This window comes from Crotalus tigris, unplaced genomic scaffold, assembly GCF_016545835.1.
Source record: "Crotalus tigris isolate CLP2741 ecotype Arizona unplaced genomic scaffold, ASM1654583v1 scf7180000017633.3093840, whole genome shotgun sequence".
Classification (NCBI taxonomy): domain Eukaryota; kingdom Metazoa; phylum Chordata; class Lepidosauria; order Squamata; family Viperidae; genus Crotalus; species Crotalus tigris.
Window position 1 is genome coordinate 2,995,895 of NW_024096527.1, and position 21,631 is coordinate 3,017,525.

General features: G+C 42.2%; 1 protein-coding gene across 5 annotated transcripts in view; it reads left to right on the top strand.

The window, feature by feature from the left end:
* NFIC (nuclear factor I C) overlaps nucleotides 1-21,631 on the top strand; it is a 181,257-nt gene that overhangs the window by 146,306 nt on the left and 13,320 nt on the right. For 4 of the 5 annotated variants that reach the window (XM_039334795.1, XM_039334792.1, XM_039334797.1 and 1 more), the window contains exons 7-10: nucleotides 152-274; nucleotides 3,117-3,301; nucleotides 8,045-8,201; nucleotides 15,057-15,139. In XM_039334795.1, coding sequence (XP_039190729.1) covers nucleotides 152-274; nucleotides 3,117-3,301; nucleotides 8,045-8,201; nucleotides 15,057-15,139 — 548 coding nt within the window. The remainder of the gene's footprint in view (nucleotides 1-151; nucleotides 275-3,116; nucleotides 3,302-8,044; nucleotides 8,202-15,056; nucleotides 15,140-21,631) is intronic. The other variant, XM_039334796.1, reaches the window with a different exon arrangement.

The following is a 21,631-nucleotide window of genomic DNA, read 5'->3' on the forward strand; positions in this document are numbered from 1 at the left end:
AACAATGCTGGCCATGGAATTCTGGAAGTTGAAGTCCCCCCACCTTAAAGTGGCCAAGGTTGTGAAACACTAGTTTGGAGGACATAATGATGCCAGCAACCAACCATTTCAATGACATCGTAACAGGCCTTTTCCTCAAACTCTTCTCCAGGCATCTCTCCAACTGTGAAAAAGACAGAAATGGACAAGTCTCCCTTCAACAGCCCATCTCCGCAAGACACTTCACCCCGGCTGTTCACTCAGCATCACCGTCCTGTCATTGCCGTACACAGTGGTATGTAAGCTGCCTTACAAAGGGCAAGGATGATGATTATTATGTGGACCTGATATGGAATCCTTGTTTTACTATTTCAAGTGTCTAGGAGGGGACTCTGATAGTTTTAATGATGTTGCTTATTTTTAAACATCTCCATGGAAAATGAATGCATCAGAAATGAGTATCTCCTTATTGTGTTTCTTTTCTTTTTTTTAATAATTCCTCGTCTAGGGGAGCATTCAAACCCCTCATTTTTCTTCCTTCCTATGTTTTGCCTGTTTGCCATTTTTAGAACAGCCTGTGGGTAGGCATAAGTCTCAAGGATCTAATTATAAAAAGGTTGCTTGCTTATTCTTTTTCATAGTCATTCCTTCTTCCTAAGAATGGCAGTTCAGCAACATGTGGGAAGAGACAAGAAGAAGCTGCTTTGTCAGAAGTTCTCCGAGGGAGAGTTGCTATTAATCTTCCCAAGCAACAATTGCCAGAATGCTTTTAGGAGATGGGATGGAAGATTCGATATTTCTGGAAGAGTTCAAAAATATACTAGATTCAGCAGCTAATGCTAGCATAGGTCAGCCCCCATCAAAGGAAACTGCCTGAGTTAAGATAAATATAACTTTATTAGAGGAAAAGATTGCTTTGGAAGCCTCCTTGCTGCAATCAGCAAAAATGTAGCTATTCCTCTCAGAGGTCTAACTCTGGGAAGAAATTATCCCGGAACTCTGTAACAGAATCCAGCTGTGCACACAGCCCTAGCTGGAAGGTGCTTGTTATGTCTCCAGGGAACTACCCTTTTCTCAATTTCCAGAATTATTTGCACTTAAAAAACAAAACAAAGAAATGAAAATGAAACCTCAAGGCAGTGATGAAGGTACACATAATATATGACTTTATCCATGCAATAATTCAAATAAATAGAAATTTGCCTTTATGAACTATAGTAAGAGGGCAAGACTGCTAGCTAAACTATTCCTCCCCTGCTTATACAGGTAGTCTTCAACTTATGACCACAATTGGGAAGAGAATTTTGGTTGATAAGTGATGTAGTCACGAGGCGACTCCTCGCATGACTGGACCCGATTATTTACAATAATTTTTACCCTAGTTGTTAAGCAAGTCATATGGTGATTAAGTGAGTGACATGGGTGTTAAGTGAATCTGGCTTCCCCAAGTAACTTTATTTGTTGAAAGCTGGTTGGGAGAGTTGAAAATCGCAATCATGTGACCCCCCCAAGACAATGCAACTGTCATAACTATAAAACAGTTGCCAAGGGCCCAAATTGTGTTCAAATGACCTTCTGGATAATGTGACAGGGATAACGTTGAGAACAGGTCACTTTTTCAAGGCTTCCATAACTTCAAGCCTCATTTAATGAAGAGTCATAAATTGAGGACTACTTATACACACACCTAACATTTTAGCTATCAAAATGAAAAGAAAATGGGATTTCTATTGCAGAAATGAGTGAATTCTGGTAGTTTCATTACTTGAGGCAGGGTGCTGACTAGGAGACCTCTAAGGTCCCGTCCAATTCTATAGTTATATGATTCTGCGTTACATCCAATTTTTTTCTTTTCCCTCTAAAATATTACATTTGTTTAGCATCTTTTGAATTTAACTGTGTCTGCAGACCAAGTGGATACTTTTTTTATTATAGAACTGAGTTGAATTGCCCAAATTAATGGCAGCCTTCCTTAGCTTGGTGCCCTCCAGATATGTTGGACTAAAGTTCCCATCAACACAGTAATCTGTAGGGCACCAAGTAAGCAGGGAAGGAAGCTTTCTGGCAAAGGAGAGAGTAGAATTGTTTTTTACAGATCATTCTGACTATTTTTTTTCCCAAAATTCTTCAGAATACGATTAATTGTGGAAGTTAAGGAAACAAATAGTTAAGTGTTATCAGGCAACTCAAATGCTCTCAAAAATTTCCCAGTAAAAGTTGCATGTGATTTATTTATAAAAAGCAAAGAAAAAAGAAAAAAAAGATTAGGTTTTAAAAATTTAGGCCAGCAGAAGCACACTTGTAAAGGTTTAACAGAATTCTAGGAACGTTGGGGTCTTCGTGCTCGTGGGGTAGGTCAGGGGAGGTGCCACTGCCTTTCTGAAGCTAGCAGTGAAATTTTGTGGGATCAGAGAACAAGTTTTGGCTGTGTGGCCAAAGGCCAGATGTTGCCTCCCGGAGGTTAGTGTTGGTGGTACATAGGCCCCTTACATCCAGTACATCAGGCATGTCAAACACAAGGCCCGGGGCCGAATGTGGCCCGCAAAGTGGTTTCATGTGGCCCGCAAAGCCATTCTGGAAACAGTGAGGGAACGGCCTCCGCTGCCTTGGCCCTGGCCCAGGCCGGCCGGGAGCTAATGTACAATTTTGTGGTGGCACCACCATCCAGTGCCCCCCCCCCCGCATGGCCTGAGAGGAACAGTGAAGCTTCTTCGTGGACCATGCCTTGGCACTTGCCCTGGTCCCACCCCCTTCTGCCAGAGACCCTCAGATCTGTCCCACTCCTGCCCAGGCTCCCACAGACCCCCTTGACACGAACGATGTAGAGCTGGCCACGCCCACCCAGTAAGCTACACATCCCGCCCCCCCTAAGGGCAACCGCAATGCTTATGTGGCCCTCAGTGAAATTGAGTTTGACACCCCTGCAGTACATGATCTAAAGATGAACGGGAGTGAGAGATTCCTGTAGGATTTGCTGACTTGCCCAGGGAAGCTGGAGAGGTGAAAGGAGGAGGAGGAAGACGGAGGAAGGCCCTTCTAATCGTTTCTGCAGAGGTGCCCGGGAGCAAGAGGGTCTGGGTGTGTGCTTTTGATGAAGGCCGCCCAGTTTCCCCCTCTCTCTCTCTCACCCTCTGCAGGTATCTCTCGAAGTCCCCACCCCTCCTCTGCGCTGCACTTTCCCACCACCTCGATCCTGCCCCAGGGGGCCTCCACCTACTTCCCGCACACAGCCATAAGGTACCCGCCTCATCTGAATCCACAGGACCCTCTGAAAGACCTCGTCTCATTGGCTTGTGACCCATCCAATCAACAACCGGGACCGGTAAGGAACTGCCAAGGTTATAACTTCTGTCGCCTTTTGTCTTGTGGTGTGGAAAGTCCCCAACGCCTCAGTTCAGTCTAGTTCATGACTCTCTGAGCCCAAGGAGAAACACCATGGCAGTTATTTGAAATACCGGTGCAACCATGAGGCCCCCAAGCTCTTCGGTGTTTTTGTTCGGTTATCACAAGACCTAGACAAAAATACTTACATGTTTTCTAAATGATATACTTAAAGCCAGATTTCTTCAACCTAATGTTCTCCAGAATCCCCAAGCAACAAAGTTTAAGCCAGTGGTTTTTTCAAACTTGACAACTTTTAAGATGAGTGGACTTCAGCTCCCAGAATTTACCAGCCATCGTGAATTCTGGGAGCACAAAGCCACTCATTGCCAAATTTGAAAAAATGCAAGTTTAAGCCACATTGTACCGTCTCAGTCTTGGACCCACAGTTCCACTTCCATACTTGATTGAAATACTCACCATTGCACGTATGTTTTGCTTTGCTTTGTCTTGTGTTTGGGCCTGGCAGCAGTTATTTTTACTTTCAAATAATGCCCTGAACTATTTAAAAACGACATAGCTTTGTTCTAAGCTATTATTCTTAATGAATTAAAAATGATGACACTTGGCATTGGGGAGGGGGATGGTTATTGGGGCTGTGATTTGTCCTTCTGTTCTTGAAATATCATTCCTGAAACAGCTAAGCCTTAGTTGGCAGCATTACTATCTGGCCTGGGCTGAACAGAGGGAAGGAGAGTCAGATCTGTTAGTATACTACTAGTAGTACTGCTGCTGCTGCTACTACTACTACTACTACTATTACTAGCCTGCCCCACTCGTTTCAGCAGAAAGGGCCTACTTCGGATCCTGTTGGCCAAAGAATTTCAGCTAGTGCGGTCCAGGAGGAGAGCCTTTTCTGCTGTGGCCTCCACCTTTGGAGGTGAGGTTTGCCCCCCCCCCATTCCTGGCTTTCCAGAAGAACTTAAAAACATGGCTCTGCCATTTGGCCTGGGGCCTCAATAGGGGCCTGCTACCTTGGGGGTAGATGACCAGGTAGAGAAGATCCCCACTTCTAAGCTGCCCATCGTCTTGGTTTTTAGCTTTTAAATTTTCTATTCAATTTTCCTAATTTTAATTGTTTTCCAGTATTTTTATAACTTTTTATTATATTGTAAGCTGCCCAGAGTTGCTGTTATCGGTGAGATGGACAGCATAGAAATGTAATGAACAAATAAACAAATAATACTGCAGTTATCAGAGACCAAGGCTATAAGTTAGACTGTGAAGTAAAAAAAAATTACCCAAGCCCATCATGAAGAAAAAACGTATTGTCACCAAGGGGGAAAAAAACCCTTCAAGGACACATCACTGCAGTCATCAGGATTGGAGGATTTTTTTAAACTGTTAAGTGCCACCTGCACGTATGTGGGTTTTGAACAGGACACAAAACAATGTGTGTGCTTGAGGAGGATTAAATCCTTGGATCTTCAAAACACTGATGGTAATTATCTGTAATTTGCATAGCATGCCTTGGGCAAGTTCACAAAGCCCAATGCCATTTGTACCAAAGGTATGCAAAGGGTTTAGTGAGGGGAAAATGTAGTTTACAGTCACATTGTACATCTTGAAATAAGATACGGTATAATCCTTCTTGGAGTAGATAAAGTGAGATTGAGAAGCCTGTATTTGCATCCTGTTTTCACAGCTGGGGCGGATGCTAATGGAGAAATAATGATTTCACACTAGTCTTTGTGCGGAGAACTTGTGCAAGACTGTGTTGCTCTCCCCCTCCCCCAGTCTGGGGCCTAGAGGATTCTTAGAATGGGATCAAAGAAAAGTTTTGACAAAACTCTTGAGATCCTCACCTACTCAACTACTGTACAGGTAGTCCTCGACTTACAACATTCATTTAGTGACTGTTCAAAATTACAACAGCACTAAAAAAGAGTGACTTATTACCAATTTTCACACTTAACAACCATTGCAGCATCCCCATGGTCACGTGATCAGAGGCTTGGCAACTGACTCATATTTATGATGGTCACAGTGCCCCAGGGTCATGTGATCAGCTTTTGCAACCTTCTGATAAGCAAAGTCAATGGAGAAACCAGATTTACCTAATAACCGTGTTACTAACTTAACAACTGCAGTGATTCACCTAACAAATGTGGCAGGAGAGGTTGTAAAATGGGATTAACAAATGTCTCACTTAGCAACAGAAATTTGGGGCTCAGCTGTGGTCATAAGTCGAGGACTACCTGTATGTGGTGAAGATGCCAACTCCCCCTCTGAAAGAGCTATCAGGTTAAATAAGATCACAAAACAGTAATTTAAATTGTCAGACCAGAAAGTGGTGTAGAACCACAGAGAGAGAGTTTGAATAGTAAATATTCTCTCTGCTCTCCTAAACAAAGCTGCATCTAGGCCGTAGTGTACACATATGTACACAAATGTCTGCTATTGGAGGTCCAGATTGTTTCTCTTCTCCTTTATTTCTGCTAGGTGTCCATCCAGGTAGATGGTACCATTCAAGGGCAGTTAATGTATTAGTTACATGCAGGACAGCTGGTCAGCAATAGAAGGAAATATTGCATTCTGTTTCTCTTTCTTGCATACATATAGGAGCATACAGAAAAATTGGAAGCTAGTATTGCTTCTGAATATCTGTGATTGCTTCCTTGGTGCAATCAATCCTTTTTGCTGTTGAAAACCTAGGCTGGAGATAGAACTGAAAATGATATTACATAGGCCAGTGGTTCTCAACCTTTTCTTCACCATGGACCCCCTTTAAATTCTTTTTGTGGCTACGGACCCCCAAGACTTAACTCAAGATTTAAATCATAACATTTCTTCAAGCCTTCATGGACTCCCTGTGGCAACATCGTGCCCTTCCCCCCCCCCCAAGATCTGTAGACCAAGGGTCCCCAACCCTTGGACTGTGGACCAGTACCGGGCCGTGACATGCCAGCAACCGGTCCGCACAAACAAGTAAAGCCCCATCCGCGGGATGCAGGCAGCACACAAAACCACACCTCATCCGGTCTGCGGAAAAACCTCTCTCTACAGAACTGGTCCCTGGTGCCCAAAAGCTTGGGGACTTCTGCCCTAGACCACAGATTGAGAACAACTGATATAGGCAATATTGTACTAACTCTAGTGCAGTGGTTCTCAACCTGTGGGTTGGGACCCCATTTGGGGTCGAACGACCATTTCACGGGGGTTGCCAAACAACGCAGTCCGCCATTTTTTTCCCCCTTTTCCTTAGCTGTGCTACTCCCTTTTATTCTATTGGCTTTTGAAAGCCAATAGAATAGACTCTCTTGAACAGAGTCTAATTCTATTGGCTTTCAAAAGCCAAAAGGAATTGTCCAGGCTGTCTCTGCCCTGCTGAGTCCGCCAAAAGTCCCATTCCGCAAACGGTGCTGCACCAGTTGAGTAGTCCTCAACTTACGACCAGTTGAGTAGTCCTCGACTTACGACCGGTTGGGAGTTGTGGCATTAAAAAGGTTGAGAACCACTGCTCTAGTGGGAGCACTAAGAATGCTTTTCAAATGTATTTATCTGGATTTCCTCCCAATTTTTGAGTTCTGAATTATCTGGACTTATTTACGAAGTGTTGATATATTAACATTTTTGCCATTCTTTCTTTTCTTTTTTTCCTTTCAAATGTTATTCAGTCCATAGATAACAACAGTGTTCAGTATCTTTCTCTATTTTTTCCCCTTTTTGGCATTGTAAAATGCCACAGGAGAGCAGTATGTGATCATGTATGTTTGTACCAAGATTCTTTTTGTGTACCATAATGTTTTGATAACATCCAGGAACATACCCTTTCCCCCAAATAATAAGACCTAACTGGAAAAAAGCCCTGGCATGATTTTTCAGGATGCTCATAATACAAGCCCTACCCCCAAAATAAGCTCCAGTTAAGATCATCAGCTAGATGGATGCATTTAGTACTGTATTTCCCTGAAAATAAGACTTAACTGGAAAATAAGCCCTAATACGTCTTTTGAAGCAAAAATTAATATAAGACCTGGTCTTATTTTCGCAGGAACACAGTATATACAACATTCAGGTACATACATAAAAATCAGGAGAAAAAGAATTTTGATGCCACAGCACATAGCATAATAGCACCGTTGCTTGTTTGTGATATTTTATGACTGCACCCAAGCATATTGGGTTATTCGTGTGGCTGTGGCTATAAATTCATTTTTGGCAATCTGCACAAAAATCGCAAAATATAAACCTACATTTGCAATGCTAAAGAGTAATAAAGAGCACAGAAAAAGCAGCTTGTTAGCAGAGTATCACAGTAAGCAGCCTGAAAGATTTATTAGAAACCAGTGTCGCCACATGAGCAGGGGTGGGGAATGTTGGCCCCTTTAGACATGTGGACTTTAGCTCCCATAATTCCTAAGGCAGTCTGGCTCAGGAATTTTGGGAGTCGAAGTCCACAGGTCGGAAAGGGGCCATCTTTTCCCACCCCCGAGCTAGACATGTAGGTAGGATTGTGAAGAGTTTTTATACATGGAGGGCACTGCCTTTTACTCTTAGCCATGACATTGAATAGATTTTCCATATTTGCAGTCAGGTGAGCTGGCCAAGACTCCCAGGGTCCCCAGTGAAGCCTGCCCACTGTCCCCGTTTTAAGGGGGGAGGTCCCCCTGGGCGGGCAGGTGACTCCTGTGGGCAGTGCTAATGGCTTGCTCTGTGTTTTTTTTTTATGTTGTGTCCCTAGTTAAATGGAGGTGGTCAAGTGAAGGTACCCGGGCATTACCTTTCTACCCAGATGTTGGCGCCGCCACCCCCAGGTATGCCCCGCCTGGCAATCTCACCTGACACCAAATCTACCACGACAACTTCCGAGGGAGGGACCACCTCGCCGACGTCTCCCAGTAAGCAAGCCCACTCACCATTCCTGCACCTACCCACTCCCAAATGGCCTTGTCCACCTACCTGCCATCTGTCACTAATTCTTCCCTACCCTCTGGCCATATTCACCAATTCAGACTGCTCTGCAGCCTTGTGATTTTGGGGGATAAAGGTGGGGGATGGCCACTCTGGGGGAGAGGATTTTGAGATGAGATGGCAGCAGGATGCATGGATTTAAACAGAAGTTCAAAGTGCTCATTTGAATGATCAGAAATGGCCACTGATTTAAATCAGTGATTTTTTTTTTAAAAAAAAACCCAAGTAAACATGCATGCTAACCCACGCAAACATCCATGCTGCCATAAAACATGCCAGGTTGCAGGTAAAGATAGCCTTCGTAGCTTCCCAGAATATCATCCAAGGCCTCTAGTCGTCTACCTTGCATGCCTGTCGTACAAAGCGAAGCTCGAATTTAAGAGAGGAATTGTAGTGGAATGAAGTTGTTCCATTTGGCTCTCTCTTTCCATGTTTAAGGACACCAAATAAGATCAGTTTCTTGAAAAGTATAGGGTATCCCAAACTTTTCAGAAGCAAAAGGTGGTTTATCATAAACGTTTATCAGCCATGCCCTCCGGCTGGCCTTCTAAATTTGAGGTCTGTGAGAAACAGCCTCCATGCAACTTTGTGTGGTGTTGCACAGATTTCAGAGCAGTGTTTTAAAACTTGGCCATTTTAAGATGTGTAGATCCAACTCCCAGAATTCCTCAGCCAGCATAAACTTCACCAGCCAGTTAAAACTTGCCAAGTTTGAAAAATATTGCCCTGGACCCTATTTCCGCTTACATTGTTGTAATGTACAAATGGTACATTAAAGGACTGTACAGGACTTCTGTTTCGGTTTCAAAAAGGTCCTTCAAAGCATATAGGGGCACTAACATAGCTCCAGCATTTCATTTTGAATTCTTAAAGCAGCTGTATCTTTTCCTAGGAACATACATAGTCTTTTCCCAGGAAAAGACATAGCTGCTTTAATCCCTTAAAGCAGTGGTTCTCAACCTTTCTAATGCCGCGACCCCATAATACAGTTCCCCATGTTGTAGTGACCCCCAACCACTTATACATCACTGGGTGCCAGGGGCGTGGCAAAGAAAAGGGAAAAAAATAGCGGATAGCCTTGTTTGGCAACCCCCGTGAAATGGTCGTTCGACCCCAAATGGGGTCCCGACCCACAGGTTGAGAACCCCTGCCTTAAAGAAAGACTCCGTTCTTGCCACTCTGGACTCTAATGCCACTCTTAGGAAATGAATTTGAAGAGCTGCATATTCCTAGCATCTTATGATTGGACATAATGTTTTCCCAAGATTTTCCTAAAGTAGAATGCTGCTTATAATTTGGGGACCATTTTGAAAACCAGGTTTTAAAAAGATTTTGTGTTAGGATTTTGTTCTCTGCCTGTCTGTTGCTGCTTTCCCATACAATATCATCTTTCATTTCCCATCCTGTATAAAAGGGGCACATGTTTTCCTTACCTTCTGAAAATTTGCTTGTCTGTGATCTAAATATTGATGCTAGAAAAGCCCACTCCAAAATAATAATAATTATCGTAAAAGGAAGCCTTGTTCTTTCTTCATCTTTATAATGACTTTGATTATGCAAATTCTCTCTATTTAATCATTCCATCAAACAACATGGATATTTATTTTCCTTACCTTGAAAAAAACCGTGTTTTTCTAGTATTGATAAAATATTATTGTTTTCCTTCGTGCTTCACCAGTTCTTTACCTAGGCATCTTACTGGGTTTAATGGAAGCTTATAGGCTTGACTGTGGTGAGTGTATGGCTGTTGACTTCTACATCTAGTTGGCAGTTCAGTCAGATGTCATATCAAAGCAGTTTTCTTAATATTGCTGATTGGGGAAAAAAATATGTAAACTGAAACATGGAACTACCCTCCCTAATTCAATTCCTAGCACTTTCCCAATCTATCAGGCAAACTAATAAAATCCATAGCGTGTCATTTTCTCCTTTCCAGACAATATTCCTAAAGATCTAAAAAACAATAATACTCTGTTTGGAAACTGGGGAGTGGCGTAAACGTTTGTTTAGAGGCTTAATAGATTGTAACTTAACTGGTCATGTGTCTTGGCTCATTGTTCTTTAATTGCAGGGAAGAAGCCAAATGTCACTCTTAAGGGCTGTGTATTTGGTGTAATTTATTTTGCCTTTTGCAGTTTGCTGAGAAAAGTCTTGCAAATACCTCTATTGTGCTCTAATAGTTGTGGAGAGGGGGAGTGCCTTAGCAAAACTTATTGTTCTTCTAATAAGAGTTGGGGGTCTTCCTGGGAGCTTATATCATCAGCTTTGATGTAGCTTCTTCTGCTCATCCAGTTTACTGATATTTAGCAGTCTTTCACAAATTCTTCTTCTTCTTCTTCTTCTTCTTCTTCTTCTTCTTCTTCTTCTTCTTCTTCTTCTTCTTCTTCTTCTTCTTCTTCTTCTTCTTTGCTTCTTCTTCTTCTCCTCCTCCTCCTCCTCCTCCTCCTCCTCCTCCCTCCTCCTCCTCCTCCTCCTCCTCCTCCTCCTCCTCCTCCTCCTCCTCCATCTCCCTAGTAGCTTTCCAAAGTTACCCATTTTTGATGCCAACCCCCTTTTCCTCCTCTATCACATGTGGTGTGCTCTCACCCAGTATTTCTCAACCTTGGCAATTTTAAGACTTGTGGACTTCAATTCCCAGAATTCTGAGAGTTGAAGTCCACACATCTTGAAGCTGCCAAAGTTGGGAAACACTGCTCTGAACATTCCGACATACTGAACTTACATGGGTAACAAGAGAGACCTGAGTTAACTTCTCCTTTCTCACTGACCTTGAGCAAGTCATGTAAGTGTTGTGGTTATGCTTATTTGCTAAGTGTGTGCATGTATATATATATATGTTTGCTTATCATTATACAGTACATAGAGAGTGGAAAATAATTTATGAGGTTTGTGGGGAGGGAGCCACTTTAATTCCAGCACAATTTATCAGAAAGATATAGTAATGCTCTAAAAAAACTCAGTTTTTACAGGTTTTTCCCCATAGTGCTTCCTCTGAGTTATAGTGCTATCTACCCATCCTTGACTTAGCAGAAAATGAAGCCAGCTGAAACTGGCTATCCCGATTGCAGTTCCTTTTGTTGTCTTGATTACTTCCATTCTCAGTCACTATTCCTGCCAGTCCCTTGACTTCCAGCCAAAGTGAGGAAATCAAACAGGTTTTGCACACTTTTAAGTGTCCTTAAATGGTGTTGAAATAAGAGGGGAAATGCCACTTTATCACTGATGTAATGAAGGACATCTTAATTCTCTCTGTAGAGTCCTTGGTGCTCTCTGAGCTTGGTTGTTGCTGGCAGACTTTTCATTACCAGTCTAGGTAACATTATCACTGCTGGTGAGTGTTGTGTTTGCTTCTTGCTTATATACAGTAGGTTGCCCTGCCAGGGTTGGTAGGGGGCTGTGGTTTTCTCTTTCGCAGTTCCTTGATTAAGGTATTGTTTTTTGCTTCACTGTTCAAGGAACTACCCATGGAAAAAAAACAACACCCCCACCAACATTGTCAGGACAAGCTACTCTATATAAGCAGAAAGCAAACAGAACACTCATCAGCACTGATGATGTTCTTTAGTCTGGTAATGAAATGTCTGACAGCAAAGAGCCAAACTCAGAGAGCACTTTGGAGGTTCCCAGTCATCCAGGTCATGGTTGTCCTAAAAGTGCTTTTTTCAAGAGGCAATTGGACTTTCTTGTTCTTCCTTTGAAGATGTTTCGCTTCTCATACAAGAAGCTTCTTCAGCTCTGACTGGATGGTGAGGAATGGAAGGATTTGTATTCCTTGCAGACAACTGGTCATTTGCATTCTTTTAGAGCAGGGGTGTCAAACTGCCGGTCTGCAGTCTGGATGCTGTCACAACGAAACCACGCCCACCCCATTGCTGGCAATGGGGGAAAAGTCGCCATACGTTGCTGTTGCAACACGTCGCATGACATTGCGAGTCTGACACCCCTGTTTTAGAGAGTCATTGAGGCCAGTTGGAGGCTTACCTATGTCCTTGGGGTCACCTGAGTAGGGCAAATGTGTGTAGAGCCTTCATGGCTGCAGGATGTTTTTCTGTCCTGTGTCCCTTCATTGTTGAAGACAGACACAGGCTGTGTGAGCTATGTGTGCATTCTCCAATAATCCTATCTCCTATATGGTCTGGGGAATGAGATAAGGGCAATCTCAGTGGAATGCTAAAAAAAAAAAAAAGAGGTCCCACAGCATGTATGTGCTATGATTAGGTATCCACGGGGACATGGCCTATATCAGGGGTGTCAAACTCGCAACGTCACGTGATGTATCGCAATGTATTGTGACTTTTTTGCCATTGCCAGCAATGGGATGGGCGCTGTTTCGCCATGACACATCCAGCCCGCGGGCCGGCATTTTGACACTTCTGGCCTATATCCTCTGGAATAATGTTTCCAATAGCTGCCTCTAGCGTACCTAGGAACATGCCACTTTGCAAATAAGCATTTTCAAGTCTACTGAAAGAAAGCATTTATATAAAGAACACAGCATACAGGAATAATATTTATGTGTGCTTAATTAAACAAAAATAATGTTAGTGATGATTAGCGGTGCATATATGCATACATATATGTATGTTTATGTATACAACATGCATGTCTGTGTGCACATACACATACAATAATATATAATATTTCAGTGTTATACAACTGTGGACAAGCTCTTGATTCTAGATTAGTAAATTAGTCAATCATATAAATCATATATGTTGCAAAACTAAAGAAAACGGGGAGAAAAATCCAAGTAAGCTTGCATCATAGGCAAAACATATCCAGAAAACTTGATTGCCTCACTTGAATATCTTCTTTCTTAACCTCTCTGTCAAAAGAAACCTGAGCCAGATGTTGACAAACAATATATATTGGGTGTCTGCTGCAGCAAATAAGGTGTAAATTTATTCTTCCACTGCTGTATAACATCGGGCTCTTCTGTATGCAAGAAACAAAGCAAAGGTGTATCGATCTATTTCTTTTAACTCAGCATTGGAAATAGATTCCCTGGGAAGATTCAAAGTTCCTGTAATCACATGGGGGCTGGGCAGGGTCAGTATTTATGACCTTGGAGGTGGCAGAATTGTTTTCTTCCAGCACTGTAAGCTTGAATACTTTTAAGTGGAGTTGCTGCTGCTGAACAGGCCTTGGACTTTGCTTCCAATTGTACAGGTGGTCCTTGACTTATGACCACAACGGAGCCCAAAATTTCTGTTGCTAAGCGGGACAGTTGTTAAATGAGTTTTCCCCATTTTGTGAACTTTCTTGCTACAGTTGTGAAGTACATCACTGCAGTTAGTAACACGGTTGCAGTGTTACTAATACAGTTGTTAAATGAAACTGGCCTCTCCACTGACTTTGCTTGTCAGAAGGTTGCAAAAGGTGATCACATGATCCTGGGATCCTGCAATTGTCACAAACATGAGTCAGTTGTCAGGTGTCTGAATTTTAATCATGTGACCGTGGGGGATGTTGCCCCCCTCGTAAGCGTGAAAAAACAGGTCACAAGTCCTTTCCCCAGTGCTCTTGTAACTTTGAACAATCACTAAATGAACTGTTGTAAGTCGAGGACTATCTGTACTTAAACTGCAAGCTGCACAGTTCTAGACTTCTGCAATTTCTGTGACTTGCATCGGTTGCTTAGGATTGGTTTTTGAGAAGCTTCTCAAGTTCTGTAGGAATCAGCCATGGCCATAGATCAGTAGGAGAACATGATTTGGGGAGATAGAAGGTCTCAGGAACAATTCCTGGTGTATCCAAGAGAGCTGAAAAATATTCTTCCCGAAGTTAACAATTCAGTGCTGGTGCTATTGGGTTAAATGTGTGAATGATCTGACATAGTATGAAACAGCCTTGTATTTTTCTAATGTAAGGGAATATATCTGTACAGTTAAAACCTTGGAAGGCATCTAATTCAACCTGCTACTCCTTACAGAATATACAGTGTAAGATGCAGCTAGAGCATCTCTTGATATTGACCATTCTCCAGTTTGCTCTGTAGCCAGTCTTAGCTGAAGCCCTGGGAGAGGTCTTAAATCAGGGGTCTTCAAACGTGGCCCTTTTATGACTTGTGGACTTCAACTCCCAGAATTCCTCAGCCAGCATGCCTGGCTGAGGAATTCTGGGAGTTGAAGTCCACAAGTCATAAAAAGGCCATGTTTGAAGACCCCTATCTTAAATGATCCCATAATTTAAAGCATAGATACAAAATGTGTGCACCCCCATCCTTTGCTGCTCCCCAAAATGTCATGCACCTACTTAAGGAACTTGTTGCATCTAAATTTATATACAAAATTATCTTGACTTTTGTAAAGTAGCCATGATGTGTTGCTGTGGTCTTCCTGCTGATGGATATTTTGCACGGAAGGCTCTACATTCAGAATAAGCAAACGCTGAGAAGAAAGATACAGGTAGTCCTTGACTTACAACCACAGTTGAGACTGGAATTCTGGTCATATCTAGTTGTGATCCTAAGTCGAGACACAGCATAAATGTATCTGGCTATTAAACAAATCTCATGGTCATAAGTCCAAGTCCACTCTCCCGAATGGGCATTTTTTGCTGTTAAACAACTGGTCGTAAGTTGAAGAATACCTGTAATTTGCAAAGGAAAGAAGGACTGAGGATCTTTGGGGTGTGGGGCAGAGAATCATTCCCATCACGAAATGAGAACTGTTGATCGGAACAGTGGATTGATTTTTTTTTTAAAAAAATATTCTCTTGTCCTCTTTCTCTCTCTTTTTCTTTTCTTTACCTTCTTCTTTCCCTCCTCCCTTTTTCCCCAGCCTACTCCACCCCAGGCACACCCCCTGCGAACCGCTTCGTGGGATTAGGACCACGGGATCCTGGCAGCATCTATCAGGCACAGGTGAGTATGAAGTACCTACCTACAATAATTTACTTGCTGGGAAGAAGAGGCACAGTCAAACTTGCCACACAAGAACCAAAGGTAACACCTTCCTAGTGAGGAGCCCTGGTGGCCCAGTGGTTAAAGTGCAGTACCGCAGGCAAATTCTGCCCACAGCCTGGAGTTCAGTTCTGATGAACCTAAGCATAAAGTTTGTTTAGCTTTCCGTCCTTCTGAGATTGATAAAATGAGGAGCCAGATTGGCGCAGGTAGTATGCAATAATGCTTCTCCATTGTAAACCACCCAGAGAGTGCTGCAAAGCAGTGGCCCCCCAATCTTTTGGGCACCAGGGACTGTTTCCCTGGAGAGAGGTTTTTCTGTGGACTGGAGGGGGTGTGGTTTTGTATACTGCCTGCATCGTGTGGATGGGGCTTTGCTTGTTTGCGCAGCCCGGTTTCTTGTGTGCTATGGGGTTGGGGGCCCCTGCTGTAAAGCAATATGGGGTGTATATAAGCCTAAATGCTATTATTATTGCTATTCTTGGCCCCAGTAACTATTCCTTAGAGGTAAAAATGTCCAATTGAATATAGAGGTTATAGTTAAAAGCTACAGAACAATTATAGTTAAAAGCTACAGAAAAATAAAAGACAATACAGAGAAAAAGGATATAAGAGAAAAATAGGAGAGAAAGATGGCTCGCTAGGGAATTCTGGGAGTTGATGTCCACATATCTTAAAAGTTGCTGAGGTGGAAAAACACAGATCTAAAAGTTCTTTTTAAGAACTGGTGTTTAATATATGAACATTGTTAAATGCCTATCTAGTGCAACACCCCATTTCCCCTATCGCCAGCCAGATGCCTCTTTGAAACCTTGCGAGGGACAGAGTTCGCACATAATGTCCCCCCACTTGCTTGAGTCCCAAGATTCACTAATCAGAGATACCGTACATGTATAATCCTTGCCTTATTCAGGTAGACTTGAGAAATATTCTTTTTCTCAATCTCACAAGACTGTATGTACCCCAACATGTGGTCCTCCAGGTGGGGTTGGAGAAAATACTGTCAGATTTTACACCAAAACAGGATGGGTAGGCAACCTTGGCTCTTTTATGACTCGTGGACTTCAACTCCCAGAATTCCTGAGCCAGCCATGCTGGCTCAGGAATTCTGGGAGTTGAAGTCCACGAGTCATAAAAGAGCCAAAGTTGCCTACCCCCTGTCCTAGACCTAGAACTTGGAAATAGACTGCTTTTGAGCCTAAGGATCTTTTTCTCGTTGTAATGTTCGGTGGCTGCTGATTGAGCCTACTAAAAACCTCTAAAAACAAAACAGGAAGTTGGATGGCTCAGATTTACATGTTAGTGCAATCCAGAACTCTTATTTGTAGAAGTTGGAAGATGGATAAAAATGTCCTCTGGAAACCACTTTCATGCCTTCCGTGTTGCACTGCCGTTTTGGGGGTCATTTCCTGACCTTTCACTATGGTTCACTCCCAAATTACAGTCCCTTTTCATCTCTGATGCTGTCCTCTGTATCTTGGCTCCAAGCTGAGGTCTATTTGGCTTCTCTGGTATCAATCCTGCCAGGATTCTTCCTGGCTCTTTCCCAGCCCCCCCCCCCCCAGGGGAAACTTGGCGGTTTTTACAATTACTTTTGCATGCCTCTGGAACAACAACAACAAAGCGCAGGGGCGCACATGCACACACTCACAGCCTTGACAGGGAGCAAGTTCAGAGGCCAAAGCTAACCTCGGTCTTTCCTCCTTACCCTCCCTCTGCCTGGCCTCTTAACAGACAATTGGCGGGTGTGCTGAACATGATGGCTCCTGGCCAATGGGATTCCTTTCCTTCCCCTCTGGCATTGTTGGAGCCTGGCATCAGCCATTAGTTGCCGCTCTGGCCGAAGCCATGACGAAGAGTTCCGGGTATCACAGACAGTGCCTTCCCCCAAGTAATAACAACTCCAGTGTGTACTTCCTTCTGCAAGTGGGTTTAAGGATTATTTTGGAATTGGCTTTTTCCTTCCTTCCTCCTCCTCTCTGGCATCTGACCATCAAGGTGTAAGAAATATGACACCAGGTTGTCCAGATTCCATGGGTGGGTGGGTGCTCTGTGGGAGAGGCTGGGTTTGCAGCTAACTTATTAACTCTTTAATCTGGCCCTGCAAAACCTGAGGCCTGCAGAGCTGAACACGGGAGCCTGACCGGCCTTGGCAGCCTGATAAATCTTTGAGACTGCAAAATAGAGGAAGGGGGTGTCAAATGTCCAGCTCTTGAAAGTAGCAGGACGTAAACAAACAGAAGGACTGAAATGAACTGCCTTCCCTTTCTCTGCTTCTTTGCTTACTGCTAGTGAGCTAACTCTTCAGTTGAAAAAGGAAGAAGGCATCACAATGAAGCCTCGGCAATCTCAAGCTGCTTTCTTAGAATCATAAAATCATAGGGCTAGAAGGCACTTTGTAGGTCTCCTGGTCCAACCCTTTGCCCAAGGCAGGGGACTTATACCATCCCAGACAAATGGCTGCCAAATCTTTTATTGAAAACCTCCAGTGATCAAGCAACTACAACTCCAGGAGGCAAGCTGTTCCATTGATTAATTGCTCTCAATGTCAGGACATTCCTCCTTATTCTGCTGCTGCTGCTACTTCCATAGTGCTCTAATTTAGTCAATCTAGAAGACCGAAGTAATCTCTTCTACTTTTAGATAGAACTTTCAGGCATTTTAATAATTTTCTATGTATTATTTATAGAACAGTAGAGTAGAAAAGAGTAGAGTAGAGTAGAATAGAACAGAACAGAACAGAACAGAACAGAATAGAATAGAATAGAATAGAATAGAATAGAATAGAATAGAATAGAATAGAATAGAATAGAGCTGGAAGGGACCTTGAAGGTCTTCTAGTCCAGCCCCCTGCTTAAGCAGAAGACTTGGCTCTTTTATGACTCATGGACTTCCTGAGCCAGCATGGCTCAGCTTGAAAACCTCTCCCTTTCCCCTCAGCATGGCTGGCTCAGGAATTCTGGGAGTTGAAGTCCACGAGTCATAAAAGAGCCAAGGTTGCCTACCCTGACCTATACCCATTAGACAAGTGACTGTCTAGTCTCTTCTTAAAAATCTCCAGTTATGAAACACACAGAATGTCTGAAGGCAAGCTGTTCTACTGGTAAATTGTCCTCACTGTTCTAGGTTGCTTCTCTCTTTGGTCAGTTTCCAACCATTGTTTCTTGTCCTGCCCTCTGGTGTTTTGGAGAATAGTTTGACCCCCTTTTCTTTGTGGCAGCCCCTCAGATACTGGAATACTGCTATCATGTCTCCCGTTCCTTCTTTCCTTTAGACTAGCTAAACCCAAGTCCTGCAGCCATTCTTCATACTGTATGTTTTAGTCTCTAGGTCTTTGATCATTTTAGTTGCTCTTCTCTGAACTTTTTCCAAGGTCTCAACATCTTTTTTGTAGTATGGTGATCAAAATTGGTTGCAGTATTCCAGATGTGTGGTCTCACTAGGATTTTATAAAGCGGTACTAATACTTTGCATGATCTTGATTCTATGCCTCTGTTTATACAACCCAGGATTGCATTAGCTTTAACCACAAAGGCAATATTGGTTCCAGGTTTGAAGGGGTATTGGGCCGGGGTCCATCTCTTCCTTTATTTTAACACCATCAGCTTTTAGCAGAATAACAGAATTGGAAAGGACCTGGAGGTCTTCTTGTCCAACCCCGTTCTCAGGCAAGAAGCCCTGTATCATTTCAGACAAATGGCTGTCCAATCTCTTCTTAAAAACCTTCAATGTTGGAGCACTTACAACTTCTGGAGGCAAGCTATTCTGTGGTTAATTGTTCTAACTGTCAGGAAATTTTCCCTTAATTCTAGGTTGGATCTCTCCTTGATTTGTTTCCATCCATTGTTTCTTGTCTTGCCTTCAGTTGCTTTGGAGATGGGTGGACCCCTTCTTCTTTGTGGCAGCTCCTTAGATATTGGAACACTGCTATCATGTCACCCTAGTTCTTCTTTTCATTAAACTAGACAGACCCAATTCCAGCAACCATTCTTCATATGTTTTATCCGGTCTTGATGTGTTTTAGTCAGTCTTTGTATCTTTTGCCAGAGGCTAGTTCAAGATAAATCAACTACTGCAGTAGTTCTCAACCTTTTCTTCACCACGAACCTTTTGTGGCCACAGACCATGGCCATGGCCCACCAAGACTTAACTCAAGATTTAAAGCACTAGACTGCATCAAGACTTCAAGGACCCCCTGTGATGACATCGCGGCTCCCCAGCGGTTTGCGGACCAAAGGTTGAGAACCATTGGACTATTGTATAACTTTTCTTCTCCTTGTTCTTGCTTCTTCTCAAATACTTAGTTGATTGCAGATGTAAGGTAAGCCAGCAGCAACTGCACTGAGAAATAACAGGAGAATAGTGATAATGATAATGATAATAATAGCAGTAATAATATAATAATAATATAATATATAATAATATATAATAACATTAATAATAATAATAATAATAATAATAATAATAATAATAATAATAATAATAATAATAATAATAATAATAATAATAATAATAATATAGGAAGCTCCTTGCAGGAAGGTATGAAGCCTTGTGCTGGAATTAAGTATCAAGAGGTTAAATCCATGTCACCTCTTGTCCATTGTTTATGAACTCCAAAATAAATTGTTGGGTAAACAAAACGGGACTTCTCAGTGAAGAGAGCTGCAATTAGTGTTGCACACAAAGTCTTTTGATAATGATAATCATAATAATAATGCAAGGAGATTTTCTACTCTGCTTTCAATAGGCAAGAGACACCCAGGTGCTCGCTGTCTCCCTTTGTGCATCATTTTTGTGCATGCTTTAATCCGTTATGTGGTTTGAAAACTCTCCAAGGAAGAAAAAAAAAAAACCGCTTCTGATTGCAGAGAGAGGAAGTAGAAAGCAGTGAAGGCCGCCACATTCAGGCTGCAGTTGTGCAGCTCAGAAAGATCAGTGAGAGAGAGAATCTCACCAGGTACTGCTGACTCTGCAAATGCTGCCTGAGCATTGTAAGAATTATAGCGTAGTCCCCCACCCCCATTGTGATGGGCGTCATCCAGATTTACCGATATAGCTATCGAATAAATATACTCATAGGAATGTGCATAGTCTAGATTAAAAATTTAAAAAATAATTACAAATTAAAAAGCTACTAAAAACCAGGAGATTGTTAGTGCTAGTCCCGCATTAGGCTTGAAAACTAGCTGGGTGATCTTGGGAAAATCAACAGGAGACTGAGTTCTAGCCCCGCCTTAGGTATGAAAGCTGGCTGGATGACCTTGGGCCAGCCACTCTCTCTTCACCCAACATACCCCACAGGGTTGTTGTGTGGGAAATAGGAAGAAGAAGGAGTATTATATATGCTCATCTTATTTATAAAAAAATAATAAAGGTGGGGTTAAAAACGAAAAAAATAATTATCTGCCCAAATAGCCCACATTTTTGCAACAAGGAAAGTCAATCTTCTGTTGACAATATCAGTTATATTAGTTGGCAGGTCTAGTGATGAGGGAACTTTGAATGAGATTTGGATTCAACTCTTTTAATCAGTCCTGATGCTCACTTGGCCAATTTGGAGTCAATTCTCTTTACTCTTCTAAATGCAGCTAATGTTGGGGGAAAGAGACAGAAAGAAACATTATGAAAATTAATCTATTTTAATCCTGTGTTTTATCCAAAAGTACCATGGATATGTTCTTTTCCTCATTTATTTCAGGGCAGAACTGACTGGTTCTGATAATCCAAAAGATCAGTAGAATATACCTACTGGAGAGAAAAAAAGTTTATCACTTGGGATGCTTGAGATTCTAGCAGATATTTAAGTATTCATCAAATTTATGTAGCTGCCCATCTCACAAGAAGTGATTTTGAGTGGCACATATAAAACAATGCGTATATAAAAACAGATATATTCCATACATTTCAGAGTTTGCCTATATAGTTCATCAGGGCCAGAATATTCATTATATCAAATTTAAAATGAGATTCTTAGGAAAAAAATGAAATGATTGGGGTTATTTTACAGAATTCTAGCTTTGCTACTGTAGTCTGTGTCCTGAACAACAGTTCAGCACTTTTTATTTTTTTTTATATTTCTTCGTGGCATGTACAAGCAGTATTGCAGTGACTTAAACCCAGAAACTAAATTTTATCAAAAATGAGAGTACAAGGAGAAGCTTGTACTGCCCCCTGCTGGAAATAAGTATGAAAAAACCCCAGCAAATATGTATTTAAATAAATAAATAAATAAACAAACAAACAAACCTTTCAACCATAGTTGCTGGTAACCAGACATGAAGAATAGCCAACATTAAATTCCCATCTGGTTTCCAATTTTAATTAAAGCCTTTTTGAGGCTGAACTAGTTACATTTCCTTGAGATCCTGTCCCTGGCCAAGCTACCTTGAGAAAATACAAAGCTAGCACGCAAGCTGCCAAGATCTTATAGGAAACTATCCACAGGACTACCTT